The 17,829-nt window shown below is 41.6% G+C and overlaps 1 protein-coding gene across 3 annotated transcripts in view; it reads left to right on the forward strand.

Annotated features, from left to right (window-relative positions):
- PCNX4 (pecanex 4) overlaps window positions 1-17,829 on the forward strand; it is an 89,651-nt gene that overhangs the window by 41,954 nt on the left and 29,868 nt on the right. For all 3 annotated transcript variants that reach the window (XM_033952491.1, XM_033952493.1, XM_033952492.1), the window contains one exon: window positions 6,938-7,041. In XM_033952491.1, the coding sequence (XP_033808382.1) occupies window positions 6,938-7,041 (104 nt within the window). The remainder of the gene's footprint in view (window positions 1-6,937; window positions 7,042-17,829) is intronic.

Genomic DNA, 17,829 nt, shown 5'->3' on the forward strand with positions numbered 1-17,829 from the left:
AATTAATTCTTCCACTGGCTACTTCAAATTTAATAGTAGCAGGAGATTTCAATGCTGTGATGGATCCATTGATGGATAAAAATCCGAGAAGATTTATAAAATCATTAGGACTTGATAATTTGGTACAATCTTGTGATTTAAAAGATATTTGGCGCATACTTCATTTTGATGGTCGAGAATTTTCGTTTTGTTCACAAGTCCATAACTCTTTTTCTAGAATAGATTATATTTTTGTTTCTAATCAATTAGTACATCAAGTCACACAGGCTATCATTGATCCAATTATATTATCAGATCATGGTGGAGTGTGGATTGAAATTAAAATAATAGATCAAAATAGAAATAAACCTATATGGAAATTAAATAATACACTGCTTGCAGATACTGACTTTTGTACAAATCTTATGGAAAAAATGGAAGAATATTTTCAAATTAATGATATAGAAGAAATTTCCATAGAGACTTTATGGGATGCTTTTAAAGCATACATTAGAGGACAAATTATTTCTTATTCAGCAATGCAAATAAAAAAAGAAAAAAAACAATTTACAGAATTAGAAAAACTAATAAAGTCTCTAGAATCAAAATTAATTGAAAAATGGGATTATTTGACACAACAAGAATTGTTAAAAACTAAAGGTAAATATAATGAAATTTCTTCAAAAATCATTAGAAAAGATTTATTTGTACAACAAGCTCTGTATTATGGAAATTCAAATAAAGCGGGAAGAATGCTAGCAAATTATCTCAAAGCAAAAAAAACAAACAAAAATAATTGCAATTCAAAATGAGAATAGAGAAATGTTATCTCACAATGATCACATAATGAAACAATTTTTGAAATTCTATAAAAAATTGTATTCTTCCGAGCCTTATTCAGAAAAGGAAAAAGATGGTTTAGAATTTCTAAAGTTAATAAAAGGACCGAAAATTCCTGAACATATAAAACGAAGTTTAGAAGAACCAATATCCTTAAAAGAATTAGATACAACATTGAAGTCCCTTAGGGTTGGATCCGCTCCAGGTGGAGATGGTTATACAGTAGAGTTTTATAAATCATTTCAAAACATTACAATGCCCTATTTATTAAAATTATATCAGACACAACTAAATAAAGGTTATATCACAGGTACTATGGCTGAATCAATAACTATAGTTTTACCTAAGCCAAATAAAGATCCCACTTTGGTTTCAAATTATAGACCTATTTCTTTAATAAATGTAGATGGAAAAATTTTGACCAAGGCATTAGCATTAAGATTGGCTAAAGCTCTCCCTTTCATTATTGATATGCATCAGACAGGTTTTGTTGCTCAAAGACATTCATCTCATAATACTAGATTGGCACATCACATGTTATATTTGACAAAATCCATTAATGACCCAACATTCTCTATTTCATTAGACGCTGAAAAAGCTTTTGATAGAGTGGAATGGACCTTCATGTTTCAGGCAATGGAATGGTTTGGTATAGGATCCGGTTTTATACAAATAATAAAAGCATTGTATAACTTCCCTGTTGCTAGATTATACATCAATAATAATATTTCAGAAAAATTTATTTTGCAAAGGGGAGTTAGACAAGGATGCCCACTATCTCCACTGCTTTTTGATATCGTTTTAGAACCCTTGTTATTAGCTATAGAACAAACAAGAGAGATACAGGGTATTCCACATTCAGATAGAGAATATAAATTATCAGCATATGCTGATGATATTTTACTTTATTTGAGAAATCCGGAAACAACCATTCCAAATTTGCTTGAATTGATTGAAAAATTTGGAAAATTTTCAGGATATAAAATAAACTGGAATAAATCAGAAATACTTCCACTCAATGTACATTGTACAAAAAGTCTATTTGATTCATTTTCTTTTATTTGGAAAGAAGAAGGAATAAAATACTTAGGAATTTGGATTACAAAAACTGTAGATGAGACAATGAAAATTAATGAAAAAAATATATTACAAAAAGTGTCAGAAATGTGTGAGCAATGGAATCCTCTGTGCATATCCTGGTGGGGGAGAATACAAACTGTAAAAATGATGATATTACCAGTAGTTTGTTACCAAATGGGTATGATACCAATTTTTTTTCAGGGGTCATTTTATAAAAAACTGGATAAGATGTTAACAAAATTTATTTGGCTTGGAAAAATCCCCAGAATTGCTCTAGTATCATTACAAAGACCAATTGCGGAGGGAGGGGTAAATTTTCCAAATTTTTATAGGTACCATCAAGCCTATATTATGCGTCAGGGTATGTATTGGATCCTCCCAGAACCCATTGAACATATACCAGATTGGTTCTGGTTAGAATGGAGATTAATGTTTCCTTTACGTCTAAGTCATGTTATCAGTATTCAAATGCCAAGGTTATATAAGGATCACAAAATATTGGTTGATACTTGGAAAACTATAAGATATATAAGTAATCTAACTCCTATTCCAATAACTAAATCAACGACTCAAACAATATGGCTCAATCCAAAGATCAAAGTTGGCGGTTTTAAAATTATCTGGAAACATTGGATGATTGCTGGAATTCGGATTTTAGAAGATGTAATAAATAAAGGTAAACTGCTTGAATTTTCACAATTGCAAAATAAATTCGGTTTGAATAAATCACAATATTTCAGATGGATGCAATTGAAGCAGGCCATTCAGGTAGGGTTCCCTGAATGGAAAAATCTTAATAATTATCATAATATAGAATTCTTATGTTTTCAGATAGATTCCATGGGTCACCAAGCCGCAAGGTGGTATAAATTAATATCTGAATTTGTATATAAAAAGAAAAAAAATGGTCTTAGAGATATTTGGAGCATTGAGATTAAGCATCAGATCAATGCATCTCAATGGCCACGACTTTGGTCTTGGAGGATAAGATGTACACTGTCAGCATCTATGAGACAAACTTGGTTTTTTATTTTACATAGAGCTTTATGGACCCCTACACGTTTACATAGAATTGATAGCTCTAAGTCTAATAGATGCTGGCATTGTCATCTTGAAGCAGGGACATTAGATCATCTTTTATTCTATTGTCCATTCATATTAACATTTTGGAAATCAATTTGGCCCCAAATCAATAGGATGTTAGAAAATCCTGTAGCCTTGACATACGATACAATTCTATTTGGTACTGCAATGAGATCTCAAAGTCAAATTTCATCAAATAACAACAAACTTTTATTTATAATGACTGGAATAGCAGTACAACAAATTACACACAATTGGAAAAATTGTGACAGATTGAACTATAATTTTTGGTGGAACTCAGTTTGCCATATATATAAAATGGAACATACATTTGCAACACAAAAAGGATATATGGATAAATTCAAAAAGATTTGGGGACCATTAACAAAATATTGTAATAATTGAATTTTATTTTCCCATAATAAGAAAATAGTTAAAGAAGAAAGGGAGGGAGGGGATATGGGAGGGGGATTTATACTCTTTATTATAAATTATAAATAAAATATTATTAATAGATGGTATTCTTACATGAAAACAATGTAATAAAGGGAGGGGAAAAAGGTTAATAATTTAAAAAATAATTGATAAAATCATTACAATATATATGTTGTATAACTTTATAAGAAAAATAATTACAGTTATATGATATATAAAATCATAAGAAATATAAGATAAGAAATGTTATGTATAAAATACATTATAGAAATATCAAGTGTATTATTAAGATAATTGTATGAAAATTTATGACACTTGTTGTTAAATGAAAAAAAATCAATAAAAAAACTTAAACAGAAATATTTGCAATGGGATGATAGTTAGAAACATCAAGCGGACTGTTGAGCTAGCTGGCAGTCAGTACCCTATGATATACTCAAAAGAGTTACACCAGGGTTCCTAACCTTTTTGTATGACCACTAGATGGAAGAGCCTTGTTGTAAAATGCGCTACTGTTTGCATTTTGGTGATCTCTTGGTTATACGCATGTAAGGGAATATTCACTCCGTTTATAAACTAAAACTTAATTTTATATACCTGGTCTTCAACCAAAGGAAGCTCGATGCAGTTAACAATAAGTTAAAAGATAAGCTAAAGTACAAGAGAATTAGTTATCAAAATGTTTAGCAAATAAAAAGTTTTTAAAGATTTACGAAAAGATTGGAAGGAGCTGTGACACCTCAAAATTAGAGGAAGTTCATTCCATAATTGGGGAAATTTAAACGCCAGAGGAATGCTAAAATTCTCAACTCCTTGAATTCCTTTCCTAGAAGGGAGAGAAAGTTTAAATTGATGAGTACCTCTCGCATATGAAAATCTATAAACATTCCTTAGAAGAGGAACAAGTGGAACAAAAATATCATATAAACTTTTAATAATAATACATAAACATTTAAACTGGATTCTGAGATAAACCGGGAGCCAATGGAGACTCAAAAGCAAAGGAGTCACATGGTGGTCGAATTTACTTTTTCCGTAAATTAACTTTGCAGCGGTATCCTGAATCAATTGTCTTTGAAGGCAGTTCTTTGTGATGCCGAGATAAATGGCATTACAGTAATCTAGCTGAGATAGTATAATTGAGCAAAATATTATGATGCAGTACATCAAACGCCGCGGACAAATCAAACTGAAGCAAAATAGAACATTTATTTTGCAGTCGTAATTGTTGGATTTTAGAAAAAAGAGAGATCAATAAGGTTTCGGTACTAAAATTAGAACGAAATCAAAATTGAAAAGGTTGAAGTAGTAAAAATTTCTCCAGATAATTAGTAAGTTGACCAGTTAATTAGATGTTGTTAGCTTGAAATTAGCTTGAAAATGTGCCATCGGCTGCTTTTGAGTCATAGAAAATCTTTAGAACTCCTGAGCATTGGAACCAGCAGTCAGGTTCCAACATGCAAAAAGGGAAGAACACGGCTTTTTAACTAGATTCTAGGGTAAATCTGAAGTTAGGACCCAAAGTGGTGAACTGAGTTAGAAACTGGTTGTCGAACAGACACCAGAGGGTGGTGGTTAATGGAAGTCACTCGGAGGAAGGAAAGGTGAGTAGTGGAGTCCCTCGGGGTTCGGTGCTGGGGCCGATCCTGATCAATATGTTTGTGAGTGACATTGCTGAAGGGTTAGAAGGAAAAGTGTGCCTTTTTGCAGATGATACCAAGATTTGTAAGAGTAAACACTGAAGAGGGAGTGGAAAATATGAAAAAAGATTTGCAAAAGTTAGAGGAATGGTCTAATATCTAGCAATTAAAATTCAATGCAAAGAAATGTAGAGTAATGCATTTGGGGATTAATAATCGGAAGGAACCGTATATGCTGGGAGGTGAGAAGCTGATATGCATGGACAGGGAGCGGGACCTTGGGGTGATAGTGTCCGAAGATCTAAAGGCGAAAAAACAGTGTGACAAGGCGGTAGCTGCTGCTAGAAGGATTCTGGGCTGTATAAAGAGAGGCGTAGCCAGTGGAAGGAAGAAGATGTTGATGCCCCTGTACAGGTCATTGGTGAGGCCCCACTTGGCGTATTGTGTTCAGTTTTGGAGACCGTATCTGGCAAAGGACGTAAGAAGACTTGAAGCGATCCAGAGGAGGGCGACGAAAATAATAGGAGGCTTGCGCCAGAAGACGTATGAGGAGAGACTGGAAGCTTTGAATATGTATACCCTAGTGGAAAGGAGGGACATGATTCAGACGTTGAAATACTTGAAGGATGTTAACGTAGAACAAAATCTTTTCCAGAGAAAGGAAAATGGTAAAACCAGAGGACATAATTTAAGGTTGAGGGGTGGTAGATTCAAGAGCAATATTAGGAAATTCTACTTTACGGGGAGGGTGGTGGATGCCTGTAATGCGCTCCTGAGAGAGGTGATGAAGAAGAAAACGGTGACGGAGTTCAAAGAAGCGTGGGATGAACACAGAGAATCTAGAATCAGAAAATATTAAATATTGAACTAAGGCTAGTACTGGGCAGACTTGCATGGTCTATATATGGCCGTTTGGGGGAGGATGGGCTGGAGAGGGCTTCAATGGCTGGGAGGATGTAGATGGGCTGGAGTAGGTTTTGACGGAGATTTTGGCAGTTGGAACCCAAGCACAGTACCGGGTAGAGCTTTGGATTCTTGCCCAGAAATAGCTAAGAAATTTAAAAAATTTAAATTGAATCAGGTTGGGCAGACTGGATGGACCATTCGGGTCTTTATCTGCCGTCATTTACTATGTTATGTTACTATGTTGCTTAGGTTATTCTCAAATACAGGGGTATAGTTACCACAGAGTGAGTCTGGCAAATTGCCCAGAGCTGCTTAGTGGTAGGGGCAACTGGCAGTTGAACCCTATCCTCTCAGTATCTCTCTCTCCCTCTTCCCCTTTGGGTCTGGCATCTCTTTGCCCCCACCACCTCTCAGTCCTCAAAATGTATGGCAGGTTGCAGGCAGAGGCAACAATGAAAACAACCTGTTTCTGGCCAGCCCTCCAGGGACTTATTCTCTGTGCATCCCACCCACATGAAGTCACATCAGAGGCAGAAAACTGAGAAGAAAAAGTTTGGATGTGTCTGTAGTACTATTATTTTTATATTAGATCTACCTAACACTATTACAAATTGACCCTCTGGATCTTTTTGGTGGTGGTCTTTTAGTATGGATACCTATCTCTTTGCTTTACATGTTGTTTGAGAAGATGGATCCACTTAAGACTATCTCAGAAAGGAAACATCAGGGTAATCCCAACAGTAGGTCTGAGTATATTAAAATATGACCTCTGCAAGAATATGGACAGTTATAATTTTTAAGGTTCTCAATTTGTGCCTGTTTAATTATAGAAGCAGTATATAAGAAATGTAAATAAATAATACACCATAGCTACATGGAACCTGTGGGGTGTGTGTGAAATTGGAGATAAGATTTCAAGTGAGAAAAGAAAGGATAGCATGAGGAAAACAAATTCTTCTCTCTTCTCTATATAGGTCTCCTTTCATCTGGTTCGCACTATTTATGCCGCTTTCAGGATCGTCTGATGTGGATACATGTGTTAGAAAGAGGCTTCACATATTGCTGCATTAATATTAAGGTGAAAGATTACTAAAAATATTTGTCTTGTTTTTCAGTGGCGTACCGGGGGGGGGGGGGGGATGGAGGGAGGGCAGTCTGCCTTGGGTGCATTCTCTAAAGGGGTGCATAGCTGGCCCCCCGGGTCCGGAACCTCCTGCTCTACTCTGCTGCTTTCCTGAGCCAGTAGCAGTGGCAGTAAACTTTAAATTCAGTCATCGCAGGACCTTCCTGCAACATCCCGTGGCTGCCGGTCCACCCTCTCCAACGTCACTTCCTTGTTCCAGAGCAGAGCCGGCAGCATGGGGAGATGCAGCAAGGTCCCGCGATAACTACATTTAAATTTACAGCCGCTGCTGCTGGTTTGAGAAGCGTACAGTGGCGGTGGAAAGGTGAGGGGGCAAGATACTGGATGGCATTATGGTGGAGGGCAATGTTTCCTCTAAGCTGCACAGGTGCGCAGCCTCGCACTTCTATTCAGAACCCAAGTCTTGGCTGCCGCACACCAAAAGTAGCGCTTTCTGCCTCCCTGCCACCAGGATGTATCTTGGAGAGGGATCCATCTCTGCAGCTCTTTCATCCTTCAGGCAGCCAGCAGCATGAATGAACACACACTACCTTTGGTGGCTCAGAAGCTTTCTTTCTGCTACTGTTTCCTGTCACCTGTTACCTCATAGGCGGGAAGCAGAAGCAGAGGGAAACTTAAGGGCTGCCAAGGCAGCATGTTCATTCACGCTGCTGGCTGCCCGAAGGATGAAAGAGCAGCTGTCTTACCAGATCCCATGGAGAGGATGAATGTGTGTGTGTGGGGAGGGGGGGCATTTGAGAAATGCTGGACCAAGAGAATGGAGAGGGAAAAAGAGATGCCAGACCTCTGGGGAAGGGAAGGGGAGGACAGCCAGACCATGGAAGACAATAGGAGGAGGAAAGAGAAGGAGAGAAGAGGAGAAAAGGAGGGAGAGAGATGGACTACTGGAGGAAGAGGGAAAGAGAGAGAGATTCCAGACTAGGGTAGAGAGAAAGAAGGAAGTAAAGGAGAGAAATACTAGATCACAAGGAGGGAGAAAGGGAAGGAGTGAGATGGACTACTGGAGGGGGAGGGAAGGAGAGAGAGATGCCAGATTAGGGAAGGAGGGGAGAGTGATTGAGGCCAGACTGGAGGAAGGAGAGGAGAAAATGTCAGACCACTAGAAGGGGGAGAGAGAGGGAGGAGATGTTGCACAGGGATGAGAGGGGTGGAGAAGGAAGGAGAGATGGAAAAAAATGATATTTAAGAAATGAAGGAGATAGGGGAGAAGAAAGAAAGGGAATATAGTACACATGGATGGAGAGGAGGGGAAGGGCAGAGAGGGAGGAGATGGTGCACATGGATAGATGGGAAGGGAAGATATGGAATAGTAGATAGAATTGAGAAGGAAGAAGAAAAATTGAAGTAAGTTGAATATTGAAAGATAATGCCAAAGATGGATGTAGCTACGTTAAAGAAGCTTACAGGGACATGTATAAATACTAGTCAGTAAAGTAATTGTGATGATAAGTGAGAAACTGACGATGATAATAAATACCAGTGGGGAGAGAGCAAATGCTGTCTGGAAAATGCTCAGAAAAAGTGAAACTCTGAAGGGGGTGAATACCTCCCTTTGGTACAAGAGTTTACCATCCAATCATTGCATTTACTTTGTAAAACATCACTCTGACCATTGGTAAAAAAACTTCAATTGTTTAAATAAAGTTGCATAATCGACAAAAATGTTCAAAATTGTCATACATAGGAAAATCTCTTGCTCAATGAAAGAAAAAATACCATGCACTTATCTGTGCAGACTTTGAAGTTTGTGAATGTAAGGGCTCTGGGGTCTCAACGTGGCCCCGTTTCGATGAACTGCTTCAGGAGACCCAATACTACACTCTTGTATTATCTTTCCAAGAGATGATCTGAAAATAACAACAGATATTTTTATCAGACACAGCGCAAACAAATCACTCATATGATGCGTTGTGAACAATCTGTACTGCTCGTCGGCAGCCTAGGAGCAAGGAGAAAGCACTGAAAAAGACTCACGTACCGTTTGCCAAAACTGAAAATTCCAAACGACGGAGACCGCTTGCCTCCTCACCAACTTTATACTACAGTGAGGAGGAGGGGTGACCTCCGACGGAACGTGATGACGTCAGAAAAACAATGACGTCAAAAGGTTAAAGTCATAAATGGATCACTGTCATTATAAATAAAGAGCTGTTGGGAAAAAAACTGTTGGAAAAAAAACTGTTGGAAAAGACAGTTAGAAAAAACAAACAAACCTCAAGAAAAATCACAGATAAGCCACCCATTCAATCTCATTGTTTAGTCCATTGGGGTGGAGCGTGTTTAACTCAAAGATCCACTTCTGTTCCTTATGCCAGAGAAGTTTAGATATATCACCCCCTCAGAGAGTGATGTTTTACAAAGTAAATGCAATGATTGGATGGTAAACTCTTGTACCAAAGGGAGGTATTCACCCCCTTCAGAGTTTCACTTTTTCTGAGCATTTTCCAGACAGCATTTGCTCTCTCCCCACTGGTATTTATTATCATAGTCAGTTTCTCACTTATCATCAAAGATGGATGTAGGGCAGAAAGTGAAGAAGAGAGAAACAACAAATTGATAAGAAGGCCTTGGAAATAGAGTTAAGGGTACAGACAGAAGGAAGTGCAACCTGAGACTGGGAAAACATGTAGAAAAATAAAATCACCAAACAACAAAGGTAGGAAAAATGATTTTATTTTGAACTTAATAATTTAAATATGTTGATTTTGAGAATTTACATCTGCTGTCTATGCATTTGTTTCTATTTCTCTGGTGTTGTACTGCATGCATGCAGAGTGTGGCATTAGGATTTTGTTTGTGTATATTAGGACTTTTAATTTGTGTTCCTGTATTTGCATAGGGTTGATCTGTGTTCTGCATGTGTGATCAAGGCCATATGTTCTGGTAGGAATGAATGACGAGAAACGTTATTGGTGTCATGGCACAAAGTAGGAACATATTTGTCGACTCTCCTGCACCCCTTTTGGACTCAAAATGGCCCTCGCTTTATGGAAGCAGGGAGAAGAGAGGGGGCAGACGCTTTATGGACGTGGGGAGGAGAGGGGGCAGAGGCAGGCTTTTTTATCGCCAGCTGTGATGATATTAGCTCCGATGCTCATAGGAATTCTATGAGCACCAGAGCTTTTACTGCCACAGCCATCAATGAAAAAGCCTAACACTGCTTCTTAAAACAGGGGGGTGGTGGTGGTGGTTATGAAGCCGCGTTTATCACTGTCCACAGTGCTCCAATGCTCATAGAATTCATATGAGGGTTAGAGCTTTTACCGCTGTGGCCTGCAATAAAAATCCCTAACACAGCTTCATAAAAGGGGGGGGTGTTTGTTAAATTGTAAAGTGATGATCGCTATTTCTCTGTTTTTTTTTCAAATTTACATCTGTTATCTTTATATTTTACACAATATTAGGGGACATGCATCACTGTTTCTATTTCTGTGGTGTTGTATTGTATGCATAGTCTAGCTTCTTGGTGGTTCAGTTTAACTTTTGTCTACATATTTCTATTTTATCCTCCTCCCGACCCACCCCATTTTACAAAACTGTAGCATGGTTTTGGTAACAGCTCTGACGCTCATAGGAATTCTATGAGTATCAAAGCTTTTACACCGTGGCCTTTGCTAAAAAAGCACTACAATTTTGTAAAAGGGAGGGGGGGGTAGTTTGTGATTCCATACTGGGCAACGGTGTGTTCTGTGTGTACGAAAGACATGGTTCTCTGTTAGCATTGACTGTGCAGGATCAATCTGTACTAGTTTGGCTTGTTTAGTTTTACAATGGGTGTATTGATGATCTACTGCTCACTGCAGTATATAAGATGCTGCCTTTTCCTAGGTGCATTCTTGTTGTGCGATATGTGGATTGTTATTAAAAATCATGTTTTTCATATAGATGAGGGGGGTGTTAAAAAATGATGGGCTCCTGGTGTCACTTATGCTAGGTATGCCACTATTGTTTTTCAAGATGGAAATAAGGCATATTGATTAAATTCTGCTGTAACACCACAGAAAGATACTTCCAGTGCAATAGGTGAGACATTATAGACCAGTGCCCCCATGACTGCATGCCATCTGCAGAAGGAATCCAGTTCAGATTTTTCTCTGTGCCTCTTCTGTACTTCGCTGTGCTCCTTAGCTCCACCGACAGTTTGTTCCTTCTGCACGTGTGCCAGTAGGAGTGTGTTCGTTCTGCTCTCCATATTTTATTAAGTGTTTTTAATCCTTTTTTTCCTCGGGATTCTTGTGCTCAGCGCTTCTTTCACTTTGCCTGCATTGGAGAACATACAAACTTCTGTCAGTAGCTGACAGGCCAATCCCAGTAGGTACCTGTTAGCCAGTCTGCTTAGTTTCTTTGGAACTCGGGGCCATCCCTGAAGTGGTGTCACCTGCTGTTAAGCAGGAGTCGAGCACAGGCTGTTAGGCGCCCTTAGGAGGCTCGGCGGTGTCTTGCAGGGTGCCAGCTGCATTTTCTCACCTCTGCCCGTTCTGATGCGTGTCCGTTGGTCTGCAGGGGTGGAGTGCAGTCAGGCATAAGGTCTGACTGGCAGCCCGAAGATCAGCTTTGCAGAGCCATTCCCAGCATGAGGCAATAATTCTCTAATTCAGCTACTGTAAGAGAGCTGAGGCAGGCTGCAGCACATATCCACAAACAGGTCACAGTGAGTATAGGTTGTTACAGCCCTGAGAAGGATTGAGGGAATTCTGAAAAGTGGGGTTTTCAAGGTTTTCCTATGTCCCCTGTGTTCCCCCACCTGAAAAATCCTAAAATCACCATTTTTTAACTTTCCTAAGTGTAGAAAATATTGCGATTTTGGTGTGAATTTCACAACAGAGGCCATCTTGAATTTTTAACGATCATTTTCTCAAAAGCTCCCTGATTCTGCAAAACTGCAATTTTTGCTTCAAATCTTATTGGGATGAAGTCCTTAGGCTCTCCTAATGTGAATTCTTGCCAGGATTAGGCGTTTCAGGAGTGTTCTTGTGCCACATGCCCTGTGGCGCAGCCAGGAGGGGCAGCAGCACAGAGCTTTAACCTCTCTCCTGGTCAAGCAGGTGACAAATGCTTGGCAAGCCTGATGGGGCAGCCTTCTTTATGGGACACGGCATGGCGTATGGTTACCTGTGCACAACTGCGGTCCATCCACAGCCTCTGAAGCATAGGTCAGTTATCTGAGGGTGACTATGTGCCCCAGGAGCCGGAGACTTTCTCAGAAGTTCTGGGACAGTTGTAAAAAAGAAACAAACAACTTTTCATAGCAGACATTGTTTCCCTGCACAGTCCCGCTCCACATCCTCTGTCTCTCCCAGTGGCGTTGCTTCTCTGGGCATGTCCTTGTCTCAGTCAGCCGTTATTTCTAATCTGCCTGATCCTGGTCTTTATGCTGATGTCAAGCTTGCTGACCCCTTTTTTGAGGTGTAGCACTTCCAAGGACAGGGGACCAGGAATGTATGCTGGATCTTTGGATCCTTCATAGGCTCTATGATCTGGGGATGATCCTACAGTTCTCCATCTTCTTATTCATCCTGGCTTTCTGGTGCACACTTGCAGTCTCCCACCTTTTCCTGGCACCCTGATCTGACCATTTTAATGTCAGCACAGTTTGACTATCTGCAAGGTGTTCTTAAGTTAGCAAGGACCATGTCTAGCTTTTCTCTAACATATAACATCTCTTCCTCTGTTCCATCCCCTCTTTATATATCCCCTTGTAAATCTTTCTCCTCTCTCTTCCTATATTTTTTAGCTTTGTAAACCGTGTCGAGCTCCACTCCCATGGAGATGATGCGGTATATAAACTTAAGGTTTAGTTTAGTTTAGTTTACACTCTAGCACTGGAGTACCCGCAGATTCTGTATCAGCCTAGAGTGGATTTTTTGGTTATGCAGGTGCCTGACTGCACCTCTCTACCCAGGAAAAGTGTTGTGGTGCTTACAGATATGCAAGACTGCCATGTGGACGTTGTCCTCCAGAGGCTTTTTGATGCAGCTGCTTTGGGCTTTCAGGCTGCTTTAGTGGCATCTGTTTTTTCACACCCCTATCTGTCTCGCCTGCACACCCTGGAGAATGAGGCTGTAGATTCTCCTCCTCAACTTCTTTTGGCTGGGTCAGATTTTGTGACTGCCGCTTTATATGCCTTATGCGGGTTTTGGCGTTTTTCCATTTCTTCCCGCAGAATGCTCTGGATTAGACAATGGGCTGGTGATTCCACTTCCAAAGGTTTCGTTGGCAAGAATTCCCTTCAGAGCAGTTGTTGTTTGGCAAGGGCATGGTCGACCTCATGGATTCTGTGGTGTTGAGTTGCCCTAAGACCTGATAGCAGACCCAGATCCTTTAAGGGTTCTGGTTGCTCTAATTTTCGTGGCTCCAGGCATTTCCACTCGTATTCCAGTGCCACATCTCAGACTAGAGCTCCCGGCAGCGATACTCCAGCTACAGACATGCCCAGCCATCTGGATCCCATCCTACGCCCCCTGCCAAGAAGATGCACTGTGCTAAGCTTGGGGACCCTCCCTCTACTGATCAGGGGCAGGCTGTCAGTGTTCCTGCTGGCTTGGGTTTGTATTACGTCTGACCTGTGGGTTCTGGACTTTATTTGATCGGGCTGCAATTGAAATTCACCTGGCCTCTGATCCATTGGTTCGTGGAATCTCCCACAGGTTACCCGGAGAAGGTGCTCTAAATACAGACCACTGTACAGCGCTTGCTGGATATTCAAGTTCCAGAGTGGGTGCCGTCCAATTTGTTGGGCTCCGGCAGATATTCCATATGTTTTATCGTGCCAGTGAATGGCTTCAACGGCTGTAGGCCTATTCTGGAGCTGCAGCATGTATGTGAGGCTCTCAAGATTACATGCTGTCACCTGGAAACAGTGCAATCCCTTGCCTCTATGGATTCATGGAAGCATGCTTTCACACTCTGATCTTTCCAGCTCACTGCAGTTACTTGCGGTCCCATATCTTGCAAAAACATTGCCAGCTTTTGGCTTTGTCCTTTGGATTAGCAACGACTCCTCATGCCTTCGCGGAGGTGATGGTGTCATAGAGGCTTACGTATGTACTCTTGGTCTGCAAGTACTCCTGTCTTGGTCAACTGGCTAGTCAGAGCTCCCTTGTTGGCCGAGGGTCGATGCACAGTGGATCAGATGATCCAGATGCTAGAGGATCTAAGTTGGATTGTGCATTACAGATAGGGCAGTCTCTCCTCAAACAGTCTTGAAATACTTGGGTATCTTAAAATACCTCTTCGACAAAGCTGCAGGCTGCTTCTATCTTCCAGGGACATGCGGACTGATTCTGCATTCCAGATTTCTTCCCTTCTCCAGCTCCTTCAGTCTGGGACTATCTTCAGGTCCTGGGATCTTTGGCTACCACTTTGGATGTGGTTCCTGGGCGAGAGTGCATATTCATCCTTTCCAGCTTGTCTTACTCTTTCACTAGGCTCTGCACTGGGGTGTGTTACAGACCAGTCTTCCCTGGACTCTGGAGGCTTGAACCACGACTCAAGCAAATGGTATTGGAGCCCACTAGGGACCAGATGATACTAGACCTGGTACTCACCAACGGAGATAGCGTCTCGGATGTCTCAGTTGGAGATACACTGGCCTCCAGCGACCATAATATGGTATGGCTTAACCTCAAGAAAGGTTTCTCAAGGTCAAACACAGCAACGAGGGTTCTCAACTTTAGAGGCACAGACTTTGACCGCATGGGAGATTTTGTCCATCAGGAGTTGCATAAACAAGCACAACCTAACAATGTGGAGGATATGTGCTCGACTCTGAAGTCCACCCTACATGAAGCAACAAACTGCTACATAAGAACAGTAAGTAAGCGCAGAAGGAACAAAAGACCCCAATGGTACAGTGCAGAAATTTTGGACCTCGTTAAAAAGAAAAAAGAAGCATTTATCACCTACAAACATTTAGGAAAACGAGAGGCGAAAAAAGACTATCTGGACAGATCTAAAGCTGTCAAAATAGCAGTCAGAGAGGCCAAACTCCGAATGGAAGAAGATCTAGAACGGATCATTAAGAAAGGGGATAAATCCTTCTTCAGCTATATTAGTCACAGGAAAAGAAACAAAGATGGGATAGAACGCCTGAAGCAATCGGACGGTAACCTTGTAGAATCAGATTCTGCCAAGGCAGAATTACTAAACGAATACTTCTGTTCAGTCTTCACCTGTGAAGCGCCGGGAACTGGTTCACAGCTTCAGACGGGAGACAACCAGAAGGACCCGTTTCAAGACTTCTAGTTTACGCCAAGTAGCGTCTACTACGAACTATCAAGACTCAAAGTAAACAAAGCCATGGGACCGGACAACCTACATCCCAGAGTGCTCAGGGAATTGAGTGAAGTCCTGGCAGAACCATTATCTGTTCTTTTCAATCTTTCCCTACGCACAGGAAGAGTCCCCTTGGACTGGAAAACCGCCAACATTATCCCACTCCACAAAAAGGGCTGCAGGACAGAGACGGCAAACTACAGACCAGTGAGTCTCACGTCTATATTGTGCAAGCTCATGGAAACACTGATCAAACTAAATCTTGACACAATCCTAGACGAGGAAAACCTACGTGATCCCCACCAGCACGGATTCACCCAGGGCAGATCCTGCCAATCTAACCTAATTAGCTTTTTTGACTGGGTTACTAGACAACCAGATGCCAGAGAGTCACTGGATGTAGTATATTTAGACTTCAGTAAAGCTTTTGATAGCGTCCCACACCGAAGGTTATTGAACAAGCTGAAATTGATAGGATTAGGGGACACTCTAACTACATGGGTTGAGGATTGGCTGAGTGATAGACGTCAGAGGGTGGTGGTAAACGGTACCCCATCCAAAACGTCAGGCGTGATCAGTGGAGTGCCGCAGGGCTCGGTCTTGGACCCGATTCTATTCAACTTATTCATAAGAGATATGACCCAAGGACTTAGAGGAAGGGTATCACTGTTCGCCGACGATGCCAAACTTTGCAACATAGTAGGTAAAAGCATTTTGCCTGATAATATGACGCAGGATCTACTGCTGCTGGAACGGTGGTCAGCAACATGGCAGCTAGGCTTCAATGCTAAAAAGTGTAAGGTAATGCACCTGGGTAAGAGAAACCCGCACAGAACTTACATACTAAATGGTGAGACCTTGGCCAGGACCACGACGGAACGTGATCTAGGGGTGATCATTAGTGATGACATGAAGGCTGCAAATCAAGTGGAGAAGGCTTCTTCCAGGGTTGTATCCGTAGAGGTTTTGTCAGCAGGAGATCTGAAGTCATGATGCCGCTATACAGGTCCATGTTGAGGCCTCATTTGGAATATTGTGTTCAATTCTGGAAACCACACTACCGGAAGGATGTGCTGAGAATCGAGTCGGTTCAACGAATGGCCACTAGGATGGTCTTGGGGCTCAAGGATCTCACGTATGAAGAAAGACTGAATAAACTGCGGCTGTACTCACTTGAGGAACGAAGAGATAGGGGAGACATGATTGAAACGTTTAAGTACATCATGGGCCTTATCGAGTCGGAAGAAGATATCTTCTACCTCATGGGACCCTCGACCACCAGAGGACATCCGCTGAAAATCAGGGGAGGGAAGTTCCATATCGACTCCAGAAAATACTTCTTCACCGAAAGAGTGGTGGATCATTGGAACAAACTCCCACTGCAGGTGATTGAGGCCAGCAGCATGTCAGATTTTAAGAGAAAATGGGATATTCACATGGGATCCCTAAGGGAGTGAAATCAGGGGGGCGGGTATTTGGAATGGGCAGACTTGGTGGGCTATAGCCCTTTTCTGCCGTCTTTTTCTTTGTTTCTAACTTGGTCGTTTTGCCCACAATCGCTATGCAAGGACATACCTCTGCAGATCACATCTGGGGTTGTGGTGCTGACAGATGCTAGTCTTCAGGGCTGGGGAGCCCGCTGCACTCAATGTCCCATTCAGGGATATTGGACGCCCTCTCAGTGGAACTGGTTGCTCAACCAGGTTGAAGCTCAGAGCCTGGTTCTAGTACTGTGGCAGAAGTCTCTGGTGGGCCAAGCGGTCAGAGTCTTTTCCGACTCTGCAACAGCAGTAGCCTATTTCAATTGCCCAGGAGGTGCCAGCAGCAAATTCTCTGGCTCAGTTGACCCACTTTCTCTTTCTGTGGACAGAGGGCCGCCTCCGTGTGCTCATAGCAGCGCATGTGGCGGGAATCGTCATTGCTTAGGCTGACTTCCTCAGCAGACATCTCTTGGTTTAGGGCGAATGGGTGCTGGCCCCAGCGGAGTGCCAAGCCCTTGTTCGAGGCTGGGTTTAGTCTCGCTTCGACCTCATGGCCTTGGCACAATATGTGCAAGCAGCTCGATTCTTCAGTTTTCTGAGCTTGGAAGAGAGGGTTTCAATGCAGCCGTGGCCTCAGGAAATCCTTGTGTATGCCTTTCCTGCCTGGCCCATGATAGGCTGAGTCTTTTGGCGGGTCATGGACCTTCCAGGCTGTGTTGTTCTGATGGCTCCAGACTGGTCTTGCAGGCTATGATACGCAGATCTGATGTGTCTTCGCTAGGGTCAAGGCCTTCTGTGGAGCATACATCTGACCTACTTCTGCAGGTTCAGTCTGCAAGGAGGACTTGGATTGCTTTGCTCTTACGGCATAGATCTTGAGCATGCAGCTTTAGACCACAAGGGCTAGTCTGATGTGGTCCTTGGCACTCTTCTCTTGTCTAAGAAGTCAATTGCTATATCTGCTTCT

Source organism: Geotrypetes seraphini, chromosome 7 (genome assembly GCF_902459505.1).
Source record: "Geotrypetes seraphini chromosome 7, aGeoSer1.1, whole genome shotgun sequence".
Taxonomy (NCBI): Eukaryota; Metazoa; Chordata; class Amphibia; order Gymnophiona; family Dermophiidae; genus Geotrypetes; species Geotrypetes seraphini.